At 39.3% G+C, this 17258-nt stretch overlaps 1 protein-coding gene across 1 annotated transcript in view; it reads right to left on the bottom strand.

Moving 5' to 3' along the window:
- The window catches only part of LOC132401347 (dynein axonemal heavy chain 8-like), a 674688-nt gene that overhangs the window by 236057 nt on the left and 421373 nt on the right, over positions 1-17258 (bottom strand). Inside the window, exons 62-65 of the mRNA XM_059983476.1 lie at positions 8421-8585; positions 4064-4290; positions 1637-1755; positions 1273-1376 (exon numbers count right to left, since the gene is read on the bottom strand). Coding sequence (XP_059839459.1) covers positions 1273-1376; positions 1637-1755; positions 4064-4290; positions 8421-8585 — 615 coding nt within the window. The remainder of the gene's footprint in view (positions 1-1272; positions 1377-1636; positions 1756-4063; positions 4291-8420; positions 8586-17258) is intronic.

The following is a 17258-nucleotide window of genomic DNA, read 5'->3' as shown; positions in this document are numbered from 1 at the left end:
AGTTGCAAGCAATTTGAATGTTTATACCTGCATGTGTTGTTGGTGTCCTTGTATTTTCAGGAAATTTCTGGACCAATGCCACAATAAGTAGTCAACTCCTTGTCATAAAATTTGTTTAATTAGAATAAAGATATAAAATTAAATACAGCCTCTGAACTTGTTTTCACTCAGTAATCCATTATTTTAATTTTATAACAAGAAACCAAGAGTAGCAGTAGTGCCACTTAGCTCATTAATCATTCAATATGATCACAGATGAAGTGGGCTGGCCTGAAATCCTTCAGTATCAGTTCCTTATACACTCAGTTTGTAGGCCTTTTACATAATTAACTATCTGCATCTTAAATGTATCTAATGATCTCACTTTCATCATCCTTGGGCAGAGAATTGTTGATTTTTACTACCATTTGAGAGAAGAAATTTCTACACACCTGTTTTAAATGACTGGCCCCTTATTTTGTATTACTGCCCTTTCTTTGTGATTGTCTAACAGGTGGAAACATCCCAACATCTGAGATGCTTGAATAAAGTCACCCCTCGGTCTTCTAAACTTCAAGGAATACAAACCTCTGAGTTGTCTAGCCAGCAATCTCCTTTGGACTGCTTCCAATGCTTCTGTATCCCTTTTTAGGTAAGGGGACTGAATCTGTGAACAGCACTTCCACGCACGACTTCACCAATACCTGGCACAACATTAACAAACCTTCCAGTACTTAATCTCTTATTCTTTTGCAATAAAGGCCAAAATGACGTTTGCCTTCTTTGTTACTTCTTGTATCTGCCTACTAACTTCTTGTGATATTAAATATTTAGATTCCTCTAAAGACACAAAAGACTGTAGATACTGAAATCTGGAGTAACAAACAAATACTGCAAAATCTCAGATGGTTAAGCAGCATCCATGAAAAGAAATGTATTGTCTGTAGTTTGTGTCAATCACAAGAGAAGAGAACTGCAGGAACCTGGAGCAAAAAAACAATATGCTGGTAAAACTCAGTAGATGAGTAGCGTCCATGGAGTGGGGGGGGTGGGGGGGAGAAAGTACTGAACCTGAAACAGCAACAATTCCTTTCTTCCTCCCTTCACCTCCCTCACACCCAACTAATGTTGCTTGGATTCCTCCAGCAGATTGTTCATTGCTCCAGATTCCTGCATCTGCAGTCACATGAGACTCCAATTTCTTATTCAATCCACATATGCTTCAAAGACCTTTTTGTCATCTTGGTTAATCAATGTGATATCTGAAATATTAAATGTTAAATCAACACAAACCTTATCAGCACGACGAGATGCCACGGCCAGTTCCTTTTCTTTCCCTACTAGTTCTTTAGCGAGAAGAGCCACTGACTCAGTTGCTTCCATGAGCTTGGAGAGACCTGTAACAATGTGGTTAGCCTGGTTAAAAGCTGATGTGCCTTAAAAGGATCTTGCATTTGTTTACTGAAATGAAATGTGGAAATTATTTTTTGCACTATAACTACAAAAGCAATATCAGAAATTATAGCTGACAATCACACTTTTTTCATTCACATAATCCTTCTGAACTGCTTGAGAAATGAGTGTAGAATTGCTTTAGTTTCAACTCCAGACAACTGCAAAAGCTGTGGTATAAATTTGTCCTTTCAAATACACCTACCCATTTGCATATGCTCAGCAAGATCATTGATGTTCGCATGTTTCTCTGTGTAAATAGATTTATAGCTATTTATAAAAGCAAGGTAAGATTTGGGAGTTATATGTGTTCTTCTCCGGTATCTGAAAAATAGACAGAATTACTTTTTAATGTCATGTATTCTGAAACATGCTTTTTTTTAGTGATATTCAAACATAAATGAGCAGTATCATAGACCTCAAAACTCATTGAATCATAGTCATAGTGCACTGTAGCATGGACACAGGCCCTTCTGCCCATCTAGTCTATGTTGAACTGTAATTCTGCCTGGTCCCATCGATTTGCATCTGGACAATAATCCTTCATACCCCTCCCATCCATGTACTTATCCAAACTTCTCTTGAACATTGCAATTAAACCAAAGTCCACTACTTTCGTTGGCAGCTCATTCCATTCTTGCACCACCCCGAGTGAAGAAGTGCCCCTCCAGGTTCCCCTTAAATATTTCACCTTTCACCCTTAAGCTACGACCTCTAGTTCTAGTCTCACCTAACTTCAGTGTGAAAATGCCTCTATCTATATCCCTCCCAATGTTGTATACCTCTAACAAATCTTCCCTCATTCTCCTCTGCTCCATGGAATAAAGTTCTAACCAATTCAATATTTTCCTGTAACTCATGTTCTCAATTCCCATTAACACCTTTTGTAAATTTTCCCTATACTCTTTCAATCATATTGATATCTTCCCTATAGGTAGGTGACCAGAACTGTGCATAACTCTCCAAATTTGGCTTCACCTATATCTTATACAACTTCAACATAACATCGCAATTTCTGTACTCAATACTTTGATCTATGAAGGGCAATGTGCCAAAAGCTCTCTCTACAGTCCTATCTACATGTGGTACTACTTTCACGGAACTGTGGACCTGTATTCTTGGATCTACTGCACTCCCCAGTGCCTTACCATTCACTGTGCAAGTCCTACCCTGGCTCATCCTCCCAAAGTACAACACCTCACATTTGTCTGTATTGAATTCCATCTGCCACTTCCATCCTATCTGCCTGGTCCAGATCATGCTCCAAGTTTTGATAGCCTTCCTTGCTGTCCACTACACCCCCTATCTTGATGTTCTCCACAAATCCTGCACTTCCAGTTTACCACAGTATCATCTAAATCATTAGTATATTGTAGATGACCAGCAATGGAGCCCATGCTGATCCCTGCTGTACACCATTAGTCGCAAGTGTCCAGTCAGGGAGGCAACTATCCACTGTAAAGCCAATGTTGAATCCCATTTACTACTTCAACCTGAATGGTAATCGACTGAACTTTCTTGACCAGCCTCCCATGCAGGACTTTGTCAAAGGCCTTGCTCAGGTCCATGTAGGTCCATTTTCAACCGATTATGATTGCGCACGGCACCCCACTTCACAAATAACAGATAATCAGTCCCGGAGTGGCCGCTGCAAACTGCGTCGCACCTCCATCTTGAAATAAAATAATCTGAAGTTCAAGTTTGTTTTTTACATGGTGGGTGGTGGTAAATGGAATAAGCTACCAGAGGAAGTGGTAGAGGCAGGTACAATGGTTGTGTTTAAAGTGTGTTTGGACAGGTACATTGATAGGAAAGAAATAATCAACACCAGGGGTGTGTAAAAAGAGATGGACAATCTACACCAGGGGTACTTTTTAATCAGGATGGCGATTGAGATTTTGAAGACAGAGTTTTGCGGCAGTTTCTCTGAGATGAGGAATGACCAATCAGCAAAAGGCAGAGCATAAAAAGAGCTACCTTTCAGACAGGTCTGCGTTTTAAAAAGCAGAGCTTCAAGTTGGACAATCCACACCAGGAGTGTGTAAAAAGGGCTACTTTTTAACGAGGGCAGCGATAGAGATTTTGAAGGCAGAGTTTTGTGGTAATTTCTCAAAGAGGAGGAGTGACCAATCAGCAAAGGAATTCATTTGAAAGATCCAATAAGAGTAATTCTAGTGGAAATGGAGTGGCCATTCTTCTGGAGTGTGCCAGTCTATGGAGTGGCTTTGGCTCATCAGACTTGAGTGAGGTAGATTGTTTTGTAACTCACTCTCCCTCTCTGCCTCCCCCTCTCTCTATTCCTTGTCTATTAGTGCAGAGTATAGTGAAAATGGCTGCAGGTGCAGTGTTTTTTTACTGTGTGTGGGATGTGGGATGTGGGAGGTCTGGCCTCATTCTGCTCCTTTATCTTATGCACTGATAGAATAGAGAGATACAAGGCAAATGCAAGAACATGGGATAAGTGAAGGTAGGCAACTCAGTCAGCATTAACCCATGAACATTGATCATGATTCTATGACTTTTCAACAAACTTTTAAGTTTACTTAAACTTCCTCATTTTCTAGCATAAAAACCATCCCCATTACAGAATCAATTGTTTTTCATTGTCACTGATAAAACAATCAGAACATACCTTTGAAAATAGTCCTCACAGGTTTGATAGACTTTGTCATGAAAGACACCCATTGTTGCTACCAGTTGGTTTTTAACCTCCTCTGAACATGAAATATGAAAAGCAGAAAGAAAATAGCTGGAGACTGCAACCAGTGCCTCTCTGGGCCAGCGACTGAACCAGTCCATTGTGCAGCCTGAAATCAGGCCAGGGAACTTCAGGGCACGAGATCGAAATTTTTCACCAACCTAACATCAAAACAAAAGGAACAATGTACGTACTAAATATATATACCAAGCTTTGCAAAAATCTTTGATTCACTTTCCATGTCTCCCTGGTGATTGGGTGCCATGATGGAGCCTACAATAGGGTACTTTAGGAGCCTCTTGTTGGCCTTGTGAACATTGTGGCCAGCTACTGGATACTACTGAACGTAATTAGAGCCTTAAAGCTTCAGGATCCTTCTGGGAGGAGCTTAGGAGGATTAATGGCACCTAACAGTGACTCCTTTGCTTGTATCTTTGGAAACAGCTCTATTTCCATCTTTAATATCTCTATTTTTCCCTTTCAGGGTTCTTTTGAAGAGCTGGAGTTACATGCTGACTCCGGTTCTTTGCGGGAATGGGACCCGCTCTCGGGGTTTCATGAATGGCCATTGCTTTGCATGCCAAGGGCTTGGCCTAAGAGCTTCAGATGCCTTTGGAGGACTGAGATTTCATGGCTCTGGAGAATGGTGGGTATTGGAGATCAGTGCCTCTGCAGGATATCAGTGTGTCATTAGAAATGGAAGATCTCTGGCTGTGTGCCCCGAGATTTGAGATCTTTGGGCACAGAGCTCAGAAAAAGTGATGCAACGGACTTTTAACATGGTAAACCAGCACATTGTTTGTTATGTCTCCCCTCTCGCTGTGAAATGGAGACATTTCTTTTTCCCTTATTAGAGGGAGAGAGAGCCTGTGAGCCTGTGATACGTCGAATACCAGGTGAACAGGTAGTCTTTGGAGTACTGCAAGTCTGTGTCTTTGCTGTTGCTTTGCTTATGCTTAAGTGCTCGGTGGTGGGTGCCAGCACTTTTTTTTGTCGTTGAGGGGAGGGGGGATTGTTGCTTGCTGCCGCTTATGTGTGGGAGGGAGGGGAGCTGGAGGGGAACTTTGGGGTTCTAACATTTAACTGTCATTCATTCTTTGCGGGCACTCCTCTGTTTTTGTGGATGGTTGCAAAGGAAAAACTTTTCAGGATGTATATTGCGTACGTTTCTCTGACATTAAATGTACCTTTAAACATTTGAACCCTGGCCAAGGAGGGATGCTAACATTGCTTTGCTTCACCATCTTCTTTCATTTGGTACCAATACCATCTGTGTCTTTCAACCTTTGTCTCCATCCTCTTAGATTCATTAAGTGTATGTAACGCCATGAGAAAATACCATGACCTTTTCTTATTTATTCTCCATATAATTTTATAAACCTCCGTAAGGTCACCTCTAGGCCTCCTTTGCACCACAGAATAAAGAGTCTTAGCCTATCCAATCACTCTCCAATCCAGGCAATTTACAGCGACAGGTATGTAAAAAGGATCACTGGGACCCCAAGTCACCCCAACCACAAACTGTTCCAGCTGCTACCATCTGGGAAACGGTACCACTGCATAAAAGCCAGGACCAACAGGCTCCGGGACAGCTTCTTCCACCAGGCCATCAGATGGTTAATTCATGCTGACACAATTGTATTTCTATGCTATATTGACTGTCCTGGTGTACATATTAACTTACTACTACTATTACAAATTACTATAAATTGCACATTGCACATTTAGATGGAGATGTCATGTAAAGATCTTTACTCTCCATGTATGCGAAGGATGTAAAAAATAAAATCAATTCAATAAAACATCCCTGGAACCTTGCATGATGCACACATTGGCCTCTTCAACTGGATCCTTGACTTCTAAACTGGAAGAGGACAAACTGTGTGGATTGGAAATAACATCTCTACCTCACTAACAATCAACCCTGGCACACCACAGGGATGTGTGCTTAGCCTACTGCTCAACTCACTCTGGCTGTGCGGCTAGGCATAGCTCAAATGACATTTTTAAATTTGCTGATGATACAACCTCCTATATTTATTTATCATGTATGTCATTGTACTGCTGTCATAAAGTTAACAAATTGCATGGAATATACCTGTGATATTAAATCTGATTCTGATTCTGAAGTTACCCTGGAGGAACTCAGCACCCATGGAGGAGAATAAACAGTTGATGTGTTTTTTGCTGAGACCTTCATCAGGAAGGTCTGAAATAGTAGAGGGAGGGGAAGGAGTAGAAACTGGCAGTTAATAGGCGGAATCTTTTCTGCACTCCTCCAGCTTAATCACATCCTTCTTATACTACTGTCCCAATGAAGGATCTCGGCCAAAACGTCAACTGTTCATTCTCCTCCATAGATGCTGCTTGACTTGCTAAGTTCAGCCAACATCTTGAGTGTGTTACTCTGGATGTCCAGCATCTGCAGAATCCCTTGTTTTTATTACTTCTTATAATATGCTGACCAAAACTGTACACAGCTCTCAAAGTGTAAACGAATGGATGTTTTGTACAATAGCATGGTGCCTCAACTCCTATAGCCAATGCCACAGCAGATGAGGCAAACACACCACGTACTTTCTTCACTCATGCGTTGCCACTTACAGGAAATTAGATACCTGTACCCCAAGGTGTCTCTATTCAACAACACTCTCCAGGAATCTGGCCTTGATTTTATCCTGCTCAGGCTCAACTTCCCAAACTACATCATTTCACGTTTGTCTGAGTTCAGTTCCATCTGCCATCCCTTGGCCCAGTTGATCCAAATCCTTCTGTAACCTTAGACAAAGCAACACACACAAAATGCTGGAGGAACTCAGCAGGCCAGGCAGAATCTATGGAAATGAGTGAACAGTCAACGGTTTATTCTTTTCCATAGATGCTGCCCACCCTGTTGAGTTCCTCCAGGATTTTCTTTGTGTTGCTTTGTAATTCCAGCACATGCAGATTTTCTTGTGTTTGTAACCTTAGAAAATCTTCTTTACTGTTCACTGTATCGCCAATTTTTGTATCATCTACAAAATTATAACCTACAAATTATTCCACCTGCATTCTCATCCAGTCATTAAGGTAAACACAAGAGATTCTACAGATGCTGTTAATCCAGAGCAATACACACAAAATGCTAAAGGAACTCAGCAGGTCAGGCAGCATCTATGGAAATGAAAAAATCAGTTGACATTTTCAGCTGAAACCCTTCTTCAGGAATGGGAAAGATGCCAGAATAATGGAAATGAGCAGTACAGGGTAAGGGAACTATGAATTTGGTATCAGTGGATAGGAGATTTCTGGGATTGATGAGGTTAGTGATGGTGTCAGACACGATTTCTCCAGCGTTGATGGGGGTAGTGATGGTGTCAGACAGGTTTTCTCCAGAGTTAATGAGATGAATGATGGGTGTTGGAGACAGTTACTCCAGCGTTCACGGGGTTAGTGATGGTGTTGGAGACAATTTCTCCAGAGCTGATGAGGTTAGTGATGGTGTCAGACACAATTTCTCCAGAATTGATGGGGTCAGTGATGGTATCGGAGACAATTTCCCCAGTGTTGATGGGGTTAATGATGGTGTTGGAGACCATTTCTCCATAGTTCATCAAAAATTGATCTCTGCAGCATATGACTGGCCAGAGTCTTCTGACATGAAAAGCAAACCTCTTCCTCCTACTACTCAGGCAATTTTGTCTCAAGTAGTCTAGTATCACTGGACCTTGTGTGTGGAAACTTCTGGATCAACTTGTCATGCAGGATTTCTCTAAAAGGTTATGCTGAAGTCCATGCCAGCATTTTCTACTTTGCCAGATTTTGGAAGACATGACATTCCCTTTGTTCTCTCTACTCCCTCCCCTTCCTTGCATGTTAGAACACTTCAGTTTTAAACTTTTCCATGTTCTCATCAATAACTTAGTCTAAAATATTAATTTATTTAAGCTGAGTGTCAATTTTTCCATGACCTTCAATATTCAAGAAGACTTATTTCAGGCATGACAACATGGCCTAAGATCTTTCCAGGATGAGTGAATGTCTTAGGGTGTTTTTTAAAATTCATATTAAGCCTCTGAAATTGCTAATAAAGGAAAGACAGGATATTTGTAATTCTCTTGCCAGTATTAATGGAATTATTTTTGCCACCCAAGTGGCACATGGCAAGCGTAGGGCAATTACAAAACATATAGGAGCCTTTACTTTTTATTTTCACATCAATACAGAAATTCTGAGCAGATAGAAATTCTGATTCTAAACAAAATAAAAACACTGTCTAGTTACAAATCACTGATAATAGCAAGACACTGACCGGAGATAAGCAGAGGACGACATGTAAATTTCTCCGTGCTCTTTTTATAAAATACTCATACAGGTTGTCAAATGTGGGAGGGATACGAGGAGCTTCTTTCTTCATTGATGCAATAAGTGACTGAGTAATCTCATCAAGCTCCTCTCGTGCAAATAAGTTTGACACCTATCATAGGAAAACAAGACAACAATTCTAACATGATAATATCTGCAATTATGATCAGTTCAGGCAACTTATTATGATTGGTAAAATTATTGTCTGAGGTGCAATTACTTTAGTTAGATTTAATTGTTGCAATACTTGAAACAGTGAACAAGTTACACTTTAGATAATCCATTAGATTTCAGCAAAGTTCATCGAATTGCCCATACAGTTCAGAAGGTCACCACACAGCTCACTCTACATGTGCTGGGTTTTGAGGGAGTCTGGATGGAGATATTCTGGAAGCTCTCATCATATAATCTCTTGCCATCAACCAGCTTCAAGCATAGATTACCAAACATTTACTTCCTGGCTGCACACAAACTACACAGTGCAACTTTGAAAAATATTCCCAAATAATTATGAAGATTATGAAGGATCAATCACCCCAGACCTGTCAGTTTAAAGGCAGTTGTGGAGAAAAAGCCCAGAAATTCTTTAACTTTTTTTTCAGACATTGAAGAACCTCTGCATGAAAATCAAGGCCGAGTATACTAGAAATGGAATATTCTGATCTGAAATTCACAATCATAATCAAGGGTCCTTCATTCACAATCACCAATAATGGCAGAAAGTAAAGTCACTCACTGAATGATACAAAGTAGGTTGTAGTGTTAGAAAGGAGTGATGACGTGAAGGGAGAAGATTGTGATGCAGGACGTAGATTTTTGGCAGAGAGATGAGTGATCTTAGGAGAAAGACTCATGCCTTGGTAAATGATTAGGAAATTGGGAAGATATTCAAATCCAAGAAGCGGTTAATAATGTGATTAGAAAGGAGATCAGCAAGTCAAATGGAAAATCAGAGTAGAATAGATCAATCAAGGTAGGAAATAGGATCCAAATTGCTATAGTGGACAAAAACTATTTGCAGTTAAAATGGGATAATACTCCTGATATAAAAAATAAATTAGGAATTTAGTTTGAGGAGCACTGATACATTTTTAGGGTTCCTTCACTGCTGGGCTCTTTTGTGGTGGCTATGGCAGGGCGTTTAATAGATTCCAGTTGCTAGCTCCATCTGCAGGTAAGGCCTGCACTTTTCTCAATCATGTGAGCACAGAAATAGATCAGTCTTGTACTGTATGCTAAATGACAGTCTGTAAATACACATCACAGACATGAATACTGCAACCATAGTTTGGAAAATGTGCTATATCCCAGGGAAACAAATAGTCAAGATCTCATTTGAAATGTAAGCTTTTATTGCATGGAGGATGCAGTAAAGGAAGACTTGCAGCAACAATACAGGTTTAGTGGGACCACATCTGGTGTACTGTGCCTTGATTTGGTTTCCTTATTCAAGATAGGCTACACCTGTACCTGCTTTAGAGCAATGCAACCTAGGTTCACTACATTTATTCCTGAAGTGAGAAGGTTATTTAATAAGGAAGAAGTGGCAAGAAATGGGCTGATTAGAGAAAGGATAGAGCATTATATAAAATGCCAGAAGTACTCACTGAGCCAGGCAGCATCTGTGAAGGGAAATGGACAATCAGCATTTTAAGCTGACATATTTTATCTGGACTGAAAGATAGAAGGGAAACCGCCAGCATAAAAACGATGGAGAGAAGGGATGGAGCAAAAACTGGCAGGGGACAGGTGGATAATATGTCTGAAGAGCAGCAGAGCAGCTGAGATCATATAGGGGAAGAAGTGAGAATGAGTCTCATAGAATTCCTATCATAGAGAGTAAGAAAATTTCTTCAACACTGTTCTATCCTGAAGAGACATTGCAATTGACTAGCAAAAGGACGGTAAAAGAGAATGCAGATGCTAGAATCTGATGCATAAGACATAAGGCTGGAGGATCTAAGTGAGTCAGGAAAGATCAGTAGACTGAAATGGACAGTTGATATTTCACACTGAGGCACTGCATCTGGACTGAAAGACAGTACAGGTGTCTCTCCACCCCCCCCCCACACCCTTTAAAAATATAGAGTATTCCGATGAAATCTTTCTTAAGCCAAAATGGTATAAAGCAAAGAACCATTAACTTGTATGGAAAAAAATTTTTGTAAAAGCGAGTGGCGCAAAGCGAACATTTGTAAAGTGGGGGACACCTGTATACATAATTGAAGGGAAGGAGTGGAGCAAGAGCACGTAAATAATAGGTGGATCCAGGTGAGGTGAGGTGTTAGGCAGGTGGAGCAGAAAAGAAAGGAAATTGTGGCAGATACTGGGAAATGATAGAGGAGGTGAAAAATCTTTCTTCAATCCAAAATCAGCACTTCCAAATGGTAAATTCCAGCTGCCACAGTTCTGGCCCAAGGCAGCTCCAACTGATAAAAACTAATCATTTGCTGATCACTTCATGAGTTAGTATTGGCATATTTTGCTGTACTTCATTAGTAAGATTTCATGACACAGGATTTGAATTTCTGCAGAAACGTAAAGCCTTCGGTAAGATTTTACTCGCTTAGGTATAATTAACAAGTAGTTAGGGGATCCACAAACATAGCATGCTAACAATTATATTAATCAGCTAATAAAACACTTGAAAAAAAGATTTTCCTTTTTTTATTGTTTAGTCTGTACTCTCTTAATGTGCAGTTACAAAGGAAAGAAAGAATATTTAAATCAACCTGCTGGATGAGAGTGAAAGAGAAAGAAACTACAAGACATAACATGAGATGATATCCTGTAGTTGTAAAGATGACTTATAAATAGTTAATTGAAACTGAACATTAATATAGAATTACAAAGATTAGGAGCTGAGTGTGAACATTGATGTAGAATTACAAATAGGAGGAGCTGAAAGTGAAGACTGAAGTAGAATTACAAAGAGGAAGAGCTGGGTGTGAACACTGATGTAGAATTACAAAGAGGAGGAGCTGAAAGTGAAGATTGATGCAGAATTACAAAGAGAAGGAGCTGAGTGTGAATATTGAAGTAGAATTACAAAAAGGAGAAGCTGAAAGTAAAGATTGATGTAGAATTACAAAGTGCAGGAGCTGAGTGTGAACATTGATGTAGAATTACAAAGAAGAGGAGCTGAAAGTGAAGGTTGATTTAGAACTAAGAGGAGGAGCTGAGTGCAACTACTAAAGTAGAATTACGAAGAGCAGGAGATGAGCGTGAAGATTGAAGTAGAATTACAAAGAGGAGGAGCTGAGTGTGAAGATTGAAGTAGAATTACAAAGAGGAGGAGCTGAGTGTGAAGATTGAAGTAGAATTACAAAGAGACGGAGCTGAGTGTGAACACTGATGTAGAATGACAAAGAGGAGGAGCTGAGTGTGAACATTGAAGTAGAATTACAAAAAGGAGAAGCTGAAAGTAAAGATTGATATAGAACTACAAAGTGCAGGAGCTGAGTGTGAACATTGACGTAAAATTACAAAGAAGAGGAGCTGAAAATGAAGATTGATGTAGAATTACAAAGAGGTGAAGCTGAGTGTGAACATTGATGTAGAATTACAAAGAGGAGCAGCTGAAAGTGAAGATTGATGTAGAATTACAAAGAGGAAGAGCTGAGTGTGAACATTCACGTAGAATTACAAAGAGGAGGAGCTGACTGTGAAGATTGATGTAGAATTACAGAAGAGGTGGAGCTGAGTGTGAACATTGAAGTAGAATTACAAAGAAGAGGAGCTGAAAGTGAAGATTGATGTAGAATTACAAAGAGGTGAAGCTGAGTGTGAACATTGATGTAGAATTACAAAGAGGAGCAGCTGAAAGTGAAGATTGATGTAGAATTACAAAGAGGAAGAGCTGAGTGTGAACATTGACGTAGAATTACAAAGAAGAGGAGCTGAAAGTGAACATTGATGTAGAATTACAAAGAGGAGGAGCTGAGTGTGAAGATTGACGTAGAATTACAAAGAGGAGGAGCTGAGTGTGAACACTGATGTAGAATTACAAAGAGGAGGAGCTGAAAGTGAAGATTGACGTAGAACTACAAAGTGCAGGAGCTGAGTGTGAACATCGACGTAAAATTACAAAGAAGAGGAGCTGAAAGTGAAGATTGATGTAGAATTACAAAGAGGTGAAGCTGAGTGTGAACATTGATGTAGAATTACAAAGAGGAGCAGCTGAAAGTGAAGATTGATGTAGAATTACAAAGAGGAAGAGCTGAGTGTGAACATTGACGTAGAATTACAAAGAGGAGCAGCTGAAAGTGAAGATTGATGTAGAATTACAAAGAGGAAGAGCTGAGTGTGAACATTGATGTAGAATTACAAAGAGGAGGAGCTGAGTGTGAAGATTGATGTAGAATTACAAAGAGGAGGAGCTGAGTGTGAAGATTGACGTAGAATTACAAAGAGGAGGAGCTGAGTGTGAAGATTGACGTAGAATTACAAAGAGGAGGAGCTGAAAGTGAAGATTGATGTAGAATTACTGAAGAGGAGGAGCTGAAAGTGAAGATTGATGTCGAATTACACAGAGGAGGAACTGAAAGTGAATATTGATGTAGAATTACAGAAGAGGGGGAGCTGAGTATGAACATTGATGTAGAATTACAGAAGAGGTGCAGCTGAGTGTGAACATTCATGTAGAATTACAAAGAGGAGGAAATGAAAGTGAAGTTTGTTGTAGAATTACAGAAGAGGAGGAGCTGAGTGTGAAGATTGATGTAGAATTACAAAGGGGATTCGCTGAGTGTGAAGATTGATGTAGAATTACAAAGACAAGCTGAAAGTGAAGATTGATGTAGAATTTCAAAGAGGAGAGGCTGAATGTGAAGACTGATGTAGAATTGCAGAAGAGGAGTAGCTGAGTGTGAACATTGACGTAGAATTACAGAAGAGGAGGAGCTGAAATTGCAGGTTGATGTAGAATTACAAAGTGGAGGAGCTGAAATTGAAGATTGATGTAGAATTACAAAGAGGAGGAACTGAAAGTAAATATTGATGTAGAATGTCAAAGAGGAGGGGCTGAATGTGAAGATTGATGTAGAATTACAAAGAGGAGGAGCTGAATGTGAAGATTGATGTAGAATTACAAAGAGGAGGAGCTGAAATTGAAGATTGATGTAGAATTACAAAGAGGAGGAACTGAAAGTGAAGATTGAAGTAGCATTACAAAGAGGAAGAGCTGAGTGTGAAGATTGATGTAGATTTACAAAGAGGAGGAGCTGAGTGTGAAGATTGATGTAGAATTACAAAGAGACGGAGCTGAGTGCGAACATTGATGTAGAATTACAAAGAGGAGGGGCTGAAAGTGAAGATTGATGTAGAATTACAAAGAGGGGGAGCTGAGTGTGAACATTCATGTAGAATTACAGAAGAGGTGGAGCTGAGTGTGAACATTCATGTAGAATTACAGAAGAGGTGGAGCTGAGTGTGAACATTGACGTAGAATTACAAAGAGGAGGAACTGAAAGTGAAGATTGATGTAGAGTTACAGAAGAGGTGGAGCTGAATGTGAACATTCATGTAGAATTACACAGAGGAGGAACTGAAAGTGAAGATTGATGTAGAATTACAAAGAGGAGGTGCTGAGTGTGAAGATTGATGTAGAATTACAAAGAGGAGGAGCTGAAATTGAAGATTGATGTAGAATTACAAAGAGGAGGAACTGAAAGTGAATATTGATGTAGAATTTCAAAGAGGAGGGGCTGAATGTGAAGATTGATGTAAAATTACAAAGTGGAGGAGCTGAAATTGAAGATTGATGTAGAATTACAAAGAGGAGGAAGTGAAAGTGAATATTGATGTAGAATTTCAAAGAGGAGGGGCTGAATGTGAAGATTGATGTAGAATTATAGATGAGGAGGAACTGAAAGTGAATATTGATGTAGAATTTCAAAGAGGAGGAGCTGAAATTGAAGATTGATGTAGAATTACAAAGAGGAGGAACTGAAAGTGAATATTGATGTAGAATTACACAGAGGAGGAACTGAAAGTGAAGATTGATGTAGAATTACAAAGAGGAGGTGCTGAGTGTGAAGATTGATGTAGAATTACAAAGAGGAGGAGCTGAAATTGAAGATTGATGTAGAATTACAAAGAGGAGGAACTGAAAGTGAATATTGATGTAGAATTTCAAAGAGGAGGGGCTGAATGTGAAGATTGATGTAGAATTACAAAGAGGAGGAGCTGAAATTGAAGATTGATGTAGAATTACAAAGAGGAGGAACTGAAAGTGAATATTGATGTAGAATTTCAAAGAGGAGGGGCTGAATGTGAAGATTGATGTAGAATTACAGAAGAGGAGGAACTGAAATTGAAGATTGATGTAGAATTACAAAGAGGAGGAGCTGAAATTGAAGATTGATGTAGAATTACAAAGAGGAGGAACTGAAAGTGAATATTGATGTAGAATTTCAAAGAGGAGGAGCTGAATGTGAAGATTGATGTAGAATTACAAAGAGGAGGAGCTGAAATTGAAGATTGCTGTAGAATTACAAAGAGGAGGAGCTGAAATTGAAGATTGATGTAGAATTACAAAGAGGAGGAACTGAATGTGAAGATTGATGTAGAATTACAAAGAGGAGGAACTGAATGTGAATATTGATGTAGAATTTCAAAGAGGAGAGGCTGAATGTGAAGACTGATGTAGAATTGCAGAAGAGGAGGAGCTGAGTGTGAACATTGACGTAGAATTACAGAAGAGGAGGAGCTGAAATTGAAGATTGATGTAGAATTACAAAGAGGAGGAACTGAAAGTGAATATTGATGTAGAATTTCAAAGAGGAGGGGCTGAATGTGAAGATCGATGTAGAATTACAAAGAGGAGGAGCTGAAATTGAAGATTGATGTAGAATTACAAAGAGGAGGAACTGAAAGTGAATATTGATGTAGAATTTCAAAGAGGAGGGGCTGAATGTGAAGATTAATGTAGAATTACAAAGAGGAGGGGCTGAAAGTGAAGATTGATGTAGAATTTCAAAGAGGAGGGGCTGAATGTGAAGATTGATGTAGAATTACAAAGCGGAGGAACTGAAAGTGAATATTGATGTAGAATTACAAAGAGGAGGAGCTGAAAGTGAAGATTGATGTAGAATTACAGAAGAGGAGGAGCTGAAAGTGAAGATTAATGTAGAATTACAAAGAGAAGGAGCTGAGTGTGAACATTGATGTAGAATTACAGAAGAGGAGGAGCTGAAAGTGAAGATTAATGTAGAATTACAAAGAGGAGGGGCTGAAAGTGAAGATTGATGTAGAATTACAAAGAGGAGGAACTAAAAGTGAATATTGATGTAGAATTTCAAAGAGGAGGGGCTGAATGTGAAGATTAATGTAGAATTACAAAGAGGAGGGGCTGAAAGTGAAGATTGATGTAGAATTTCAAAGCGGAGGGGCTGAATGTGAAGATTGATGTAGAATTACAAAGAGAAGGAACTGAAAGTGAATATTGATGTAGAATTACAAAGAGGAGGAGCTGAAAGTGAAGATTGATGTAGAATTACAGAAGAGGAGGATCTGAAAGTGAAGATTAATGTAGAATTACAAAGAGAAGGAGCTGAGTGTGAACATTGATGTAGAATTACAGAAGAGGAGGAGCTGAAAGTGAAGATTAATGTAGAATTACAAAGAGGAGGGGCTGAAAGTGAAGATTGATGTAGAATTACAAAGAGGAGGAACTGAAAGTGAAGATTGATGTAGAATTACAGAAGAGGAGGAGCTGAAAGTGAACATTGATGTAGAATTACAAAGAGGAGGAGCTGAAAGTGAAGATTGATGTAGAATTACAAAGAGGAGGAGCTGAATGTGAAGATTGATGTAGAATTACAAAGAGGAGGAACTGAAAGAGACGATTGAAGTCGAATTACAAAGAGGAGGAGCTGAATGTGAAGAGTGATGTGGAATTACAAAAAGGAGGAACAGAAAGTGAAGATTGATGTAGAATTACAAAGAGGAGGAACTGAAAGTGAAGATTGATGTCGAATTACACAGAGGAGGAACAAAGTGAATATTGATGTAGAATTACAGAAGAGGTGGAGCTGAGTGTGAACATTCATGTAGAATTACAGAAAAGGTGGAGCTGAGTGTGAACATTGACGTAGAATTACAAAGAGGAGGAACTGAAAGTGAAGATTGATGTAGAATTACAGAAGAGGAGGAGCTGAAAGTGAATATTGATGTAGAATTACAAAGAGGAGGAGCTGAAAGTGAAGATTGATGTAGAATTACAGAAGAGGAGGAGCTGAAAGTGAAGATTAATGTAGAATTACAAAGAGAAGGAGCTGAGTGTGAACATTGATGTAGAATTACAGAAGAGGAGGAGCTGAAAGTGAAGATTAATGTAGAATTACAAAGAGGAGGGGCTGAAAGTGAAGATTGTTGTAGAATTACAAAGAGGAGGAACTAAAAGTGAATATTGATGTAGAATTTCAAAGAGGAGGGGCTGAATGTGAAGATTAATGTAGAATTACAAAGAGGAGGGGCTGAAAGTGAAGATTGATGTAGAATTTCAAAGCGGAGGGGCTGAATGTGAAGATTGATGTAGAATTACAAAGAGAAGGAACTGAAAGTGAATATTGATGTAGAATTACAAAGAGGAGGAGCTGAAAGTGAAGATTGATGTAGAATTACAGAAGAGGAGGATCTGAAAGTGAAGATTAATGTAGAATTACAAAGAGAAGGAGCTGAGTGTGAACATTGATGTAGAATTACAGAAGAGGAGGAGCTGAAAGTGAAGATTAATGTAGAATTACAAAGAGGAGGGGCTGAAAGTGAAGATTGATGTAGAATT

Source organism: Hypanus sabinus, chromosome 10 (genome assembly GCF_030144855.1).
Source record: "Hypanus sabinus isolate sHypSab1 chromosome 10, sHypSab1.hap1, whole genome shotgun sequence".
Taxonomy (NCBI): Eukaryota; Metazoa; Chordata; class Chondrichthyes; order Myliobatiformes; family Dasyatidae; genus Hypanus; species Hypanus sabinus.
Note: the sequence above shows the minus strand (reverse complement) of the source record. Positions and strands in the feature narration are given on the sequence as shown.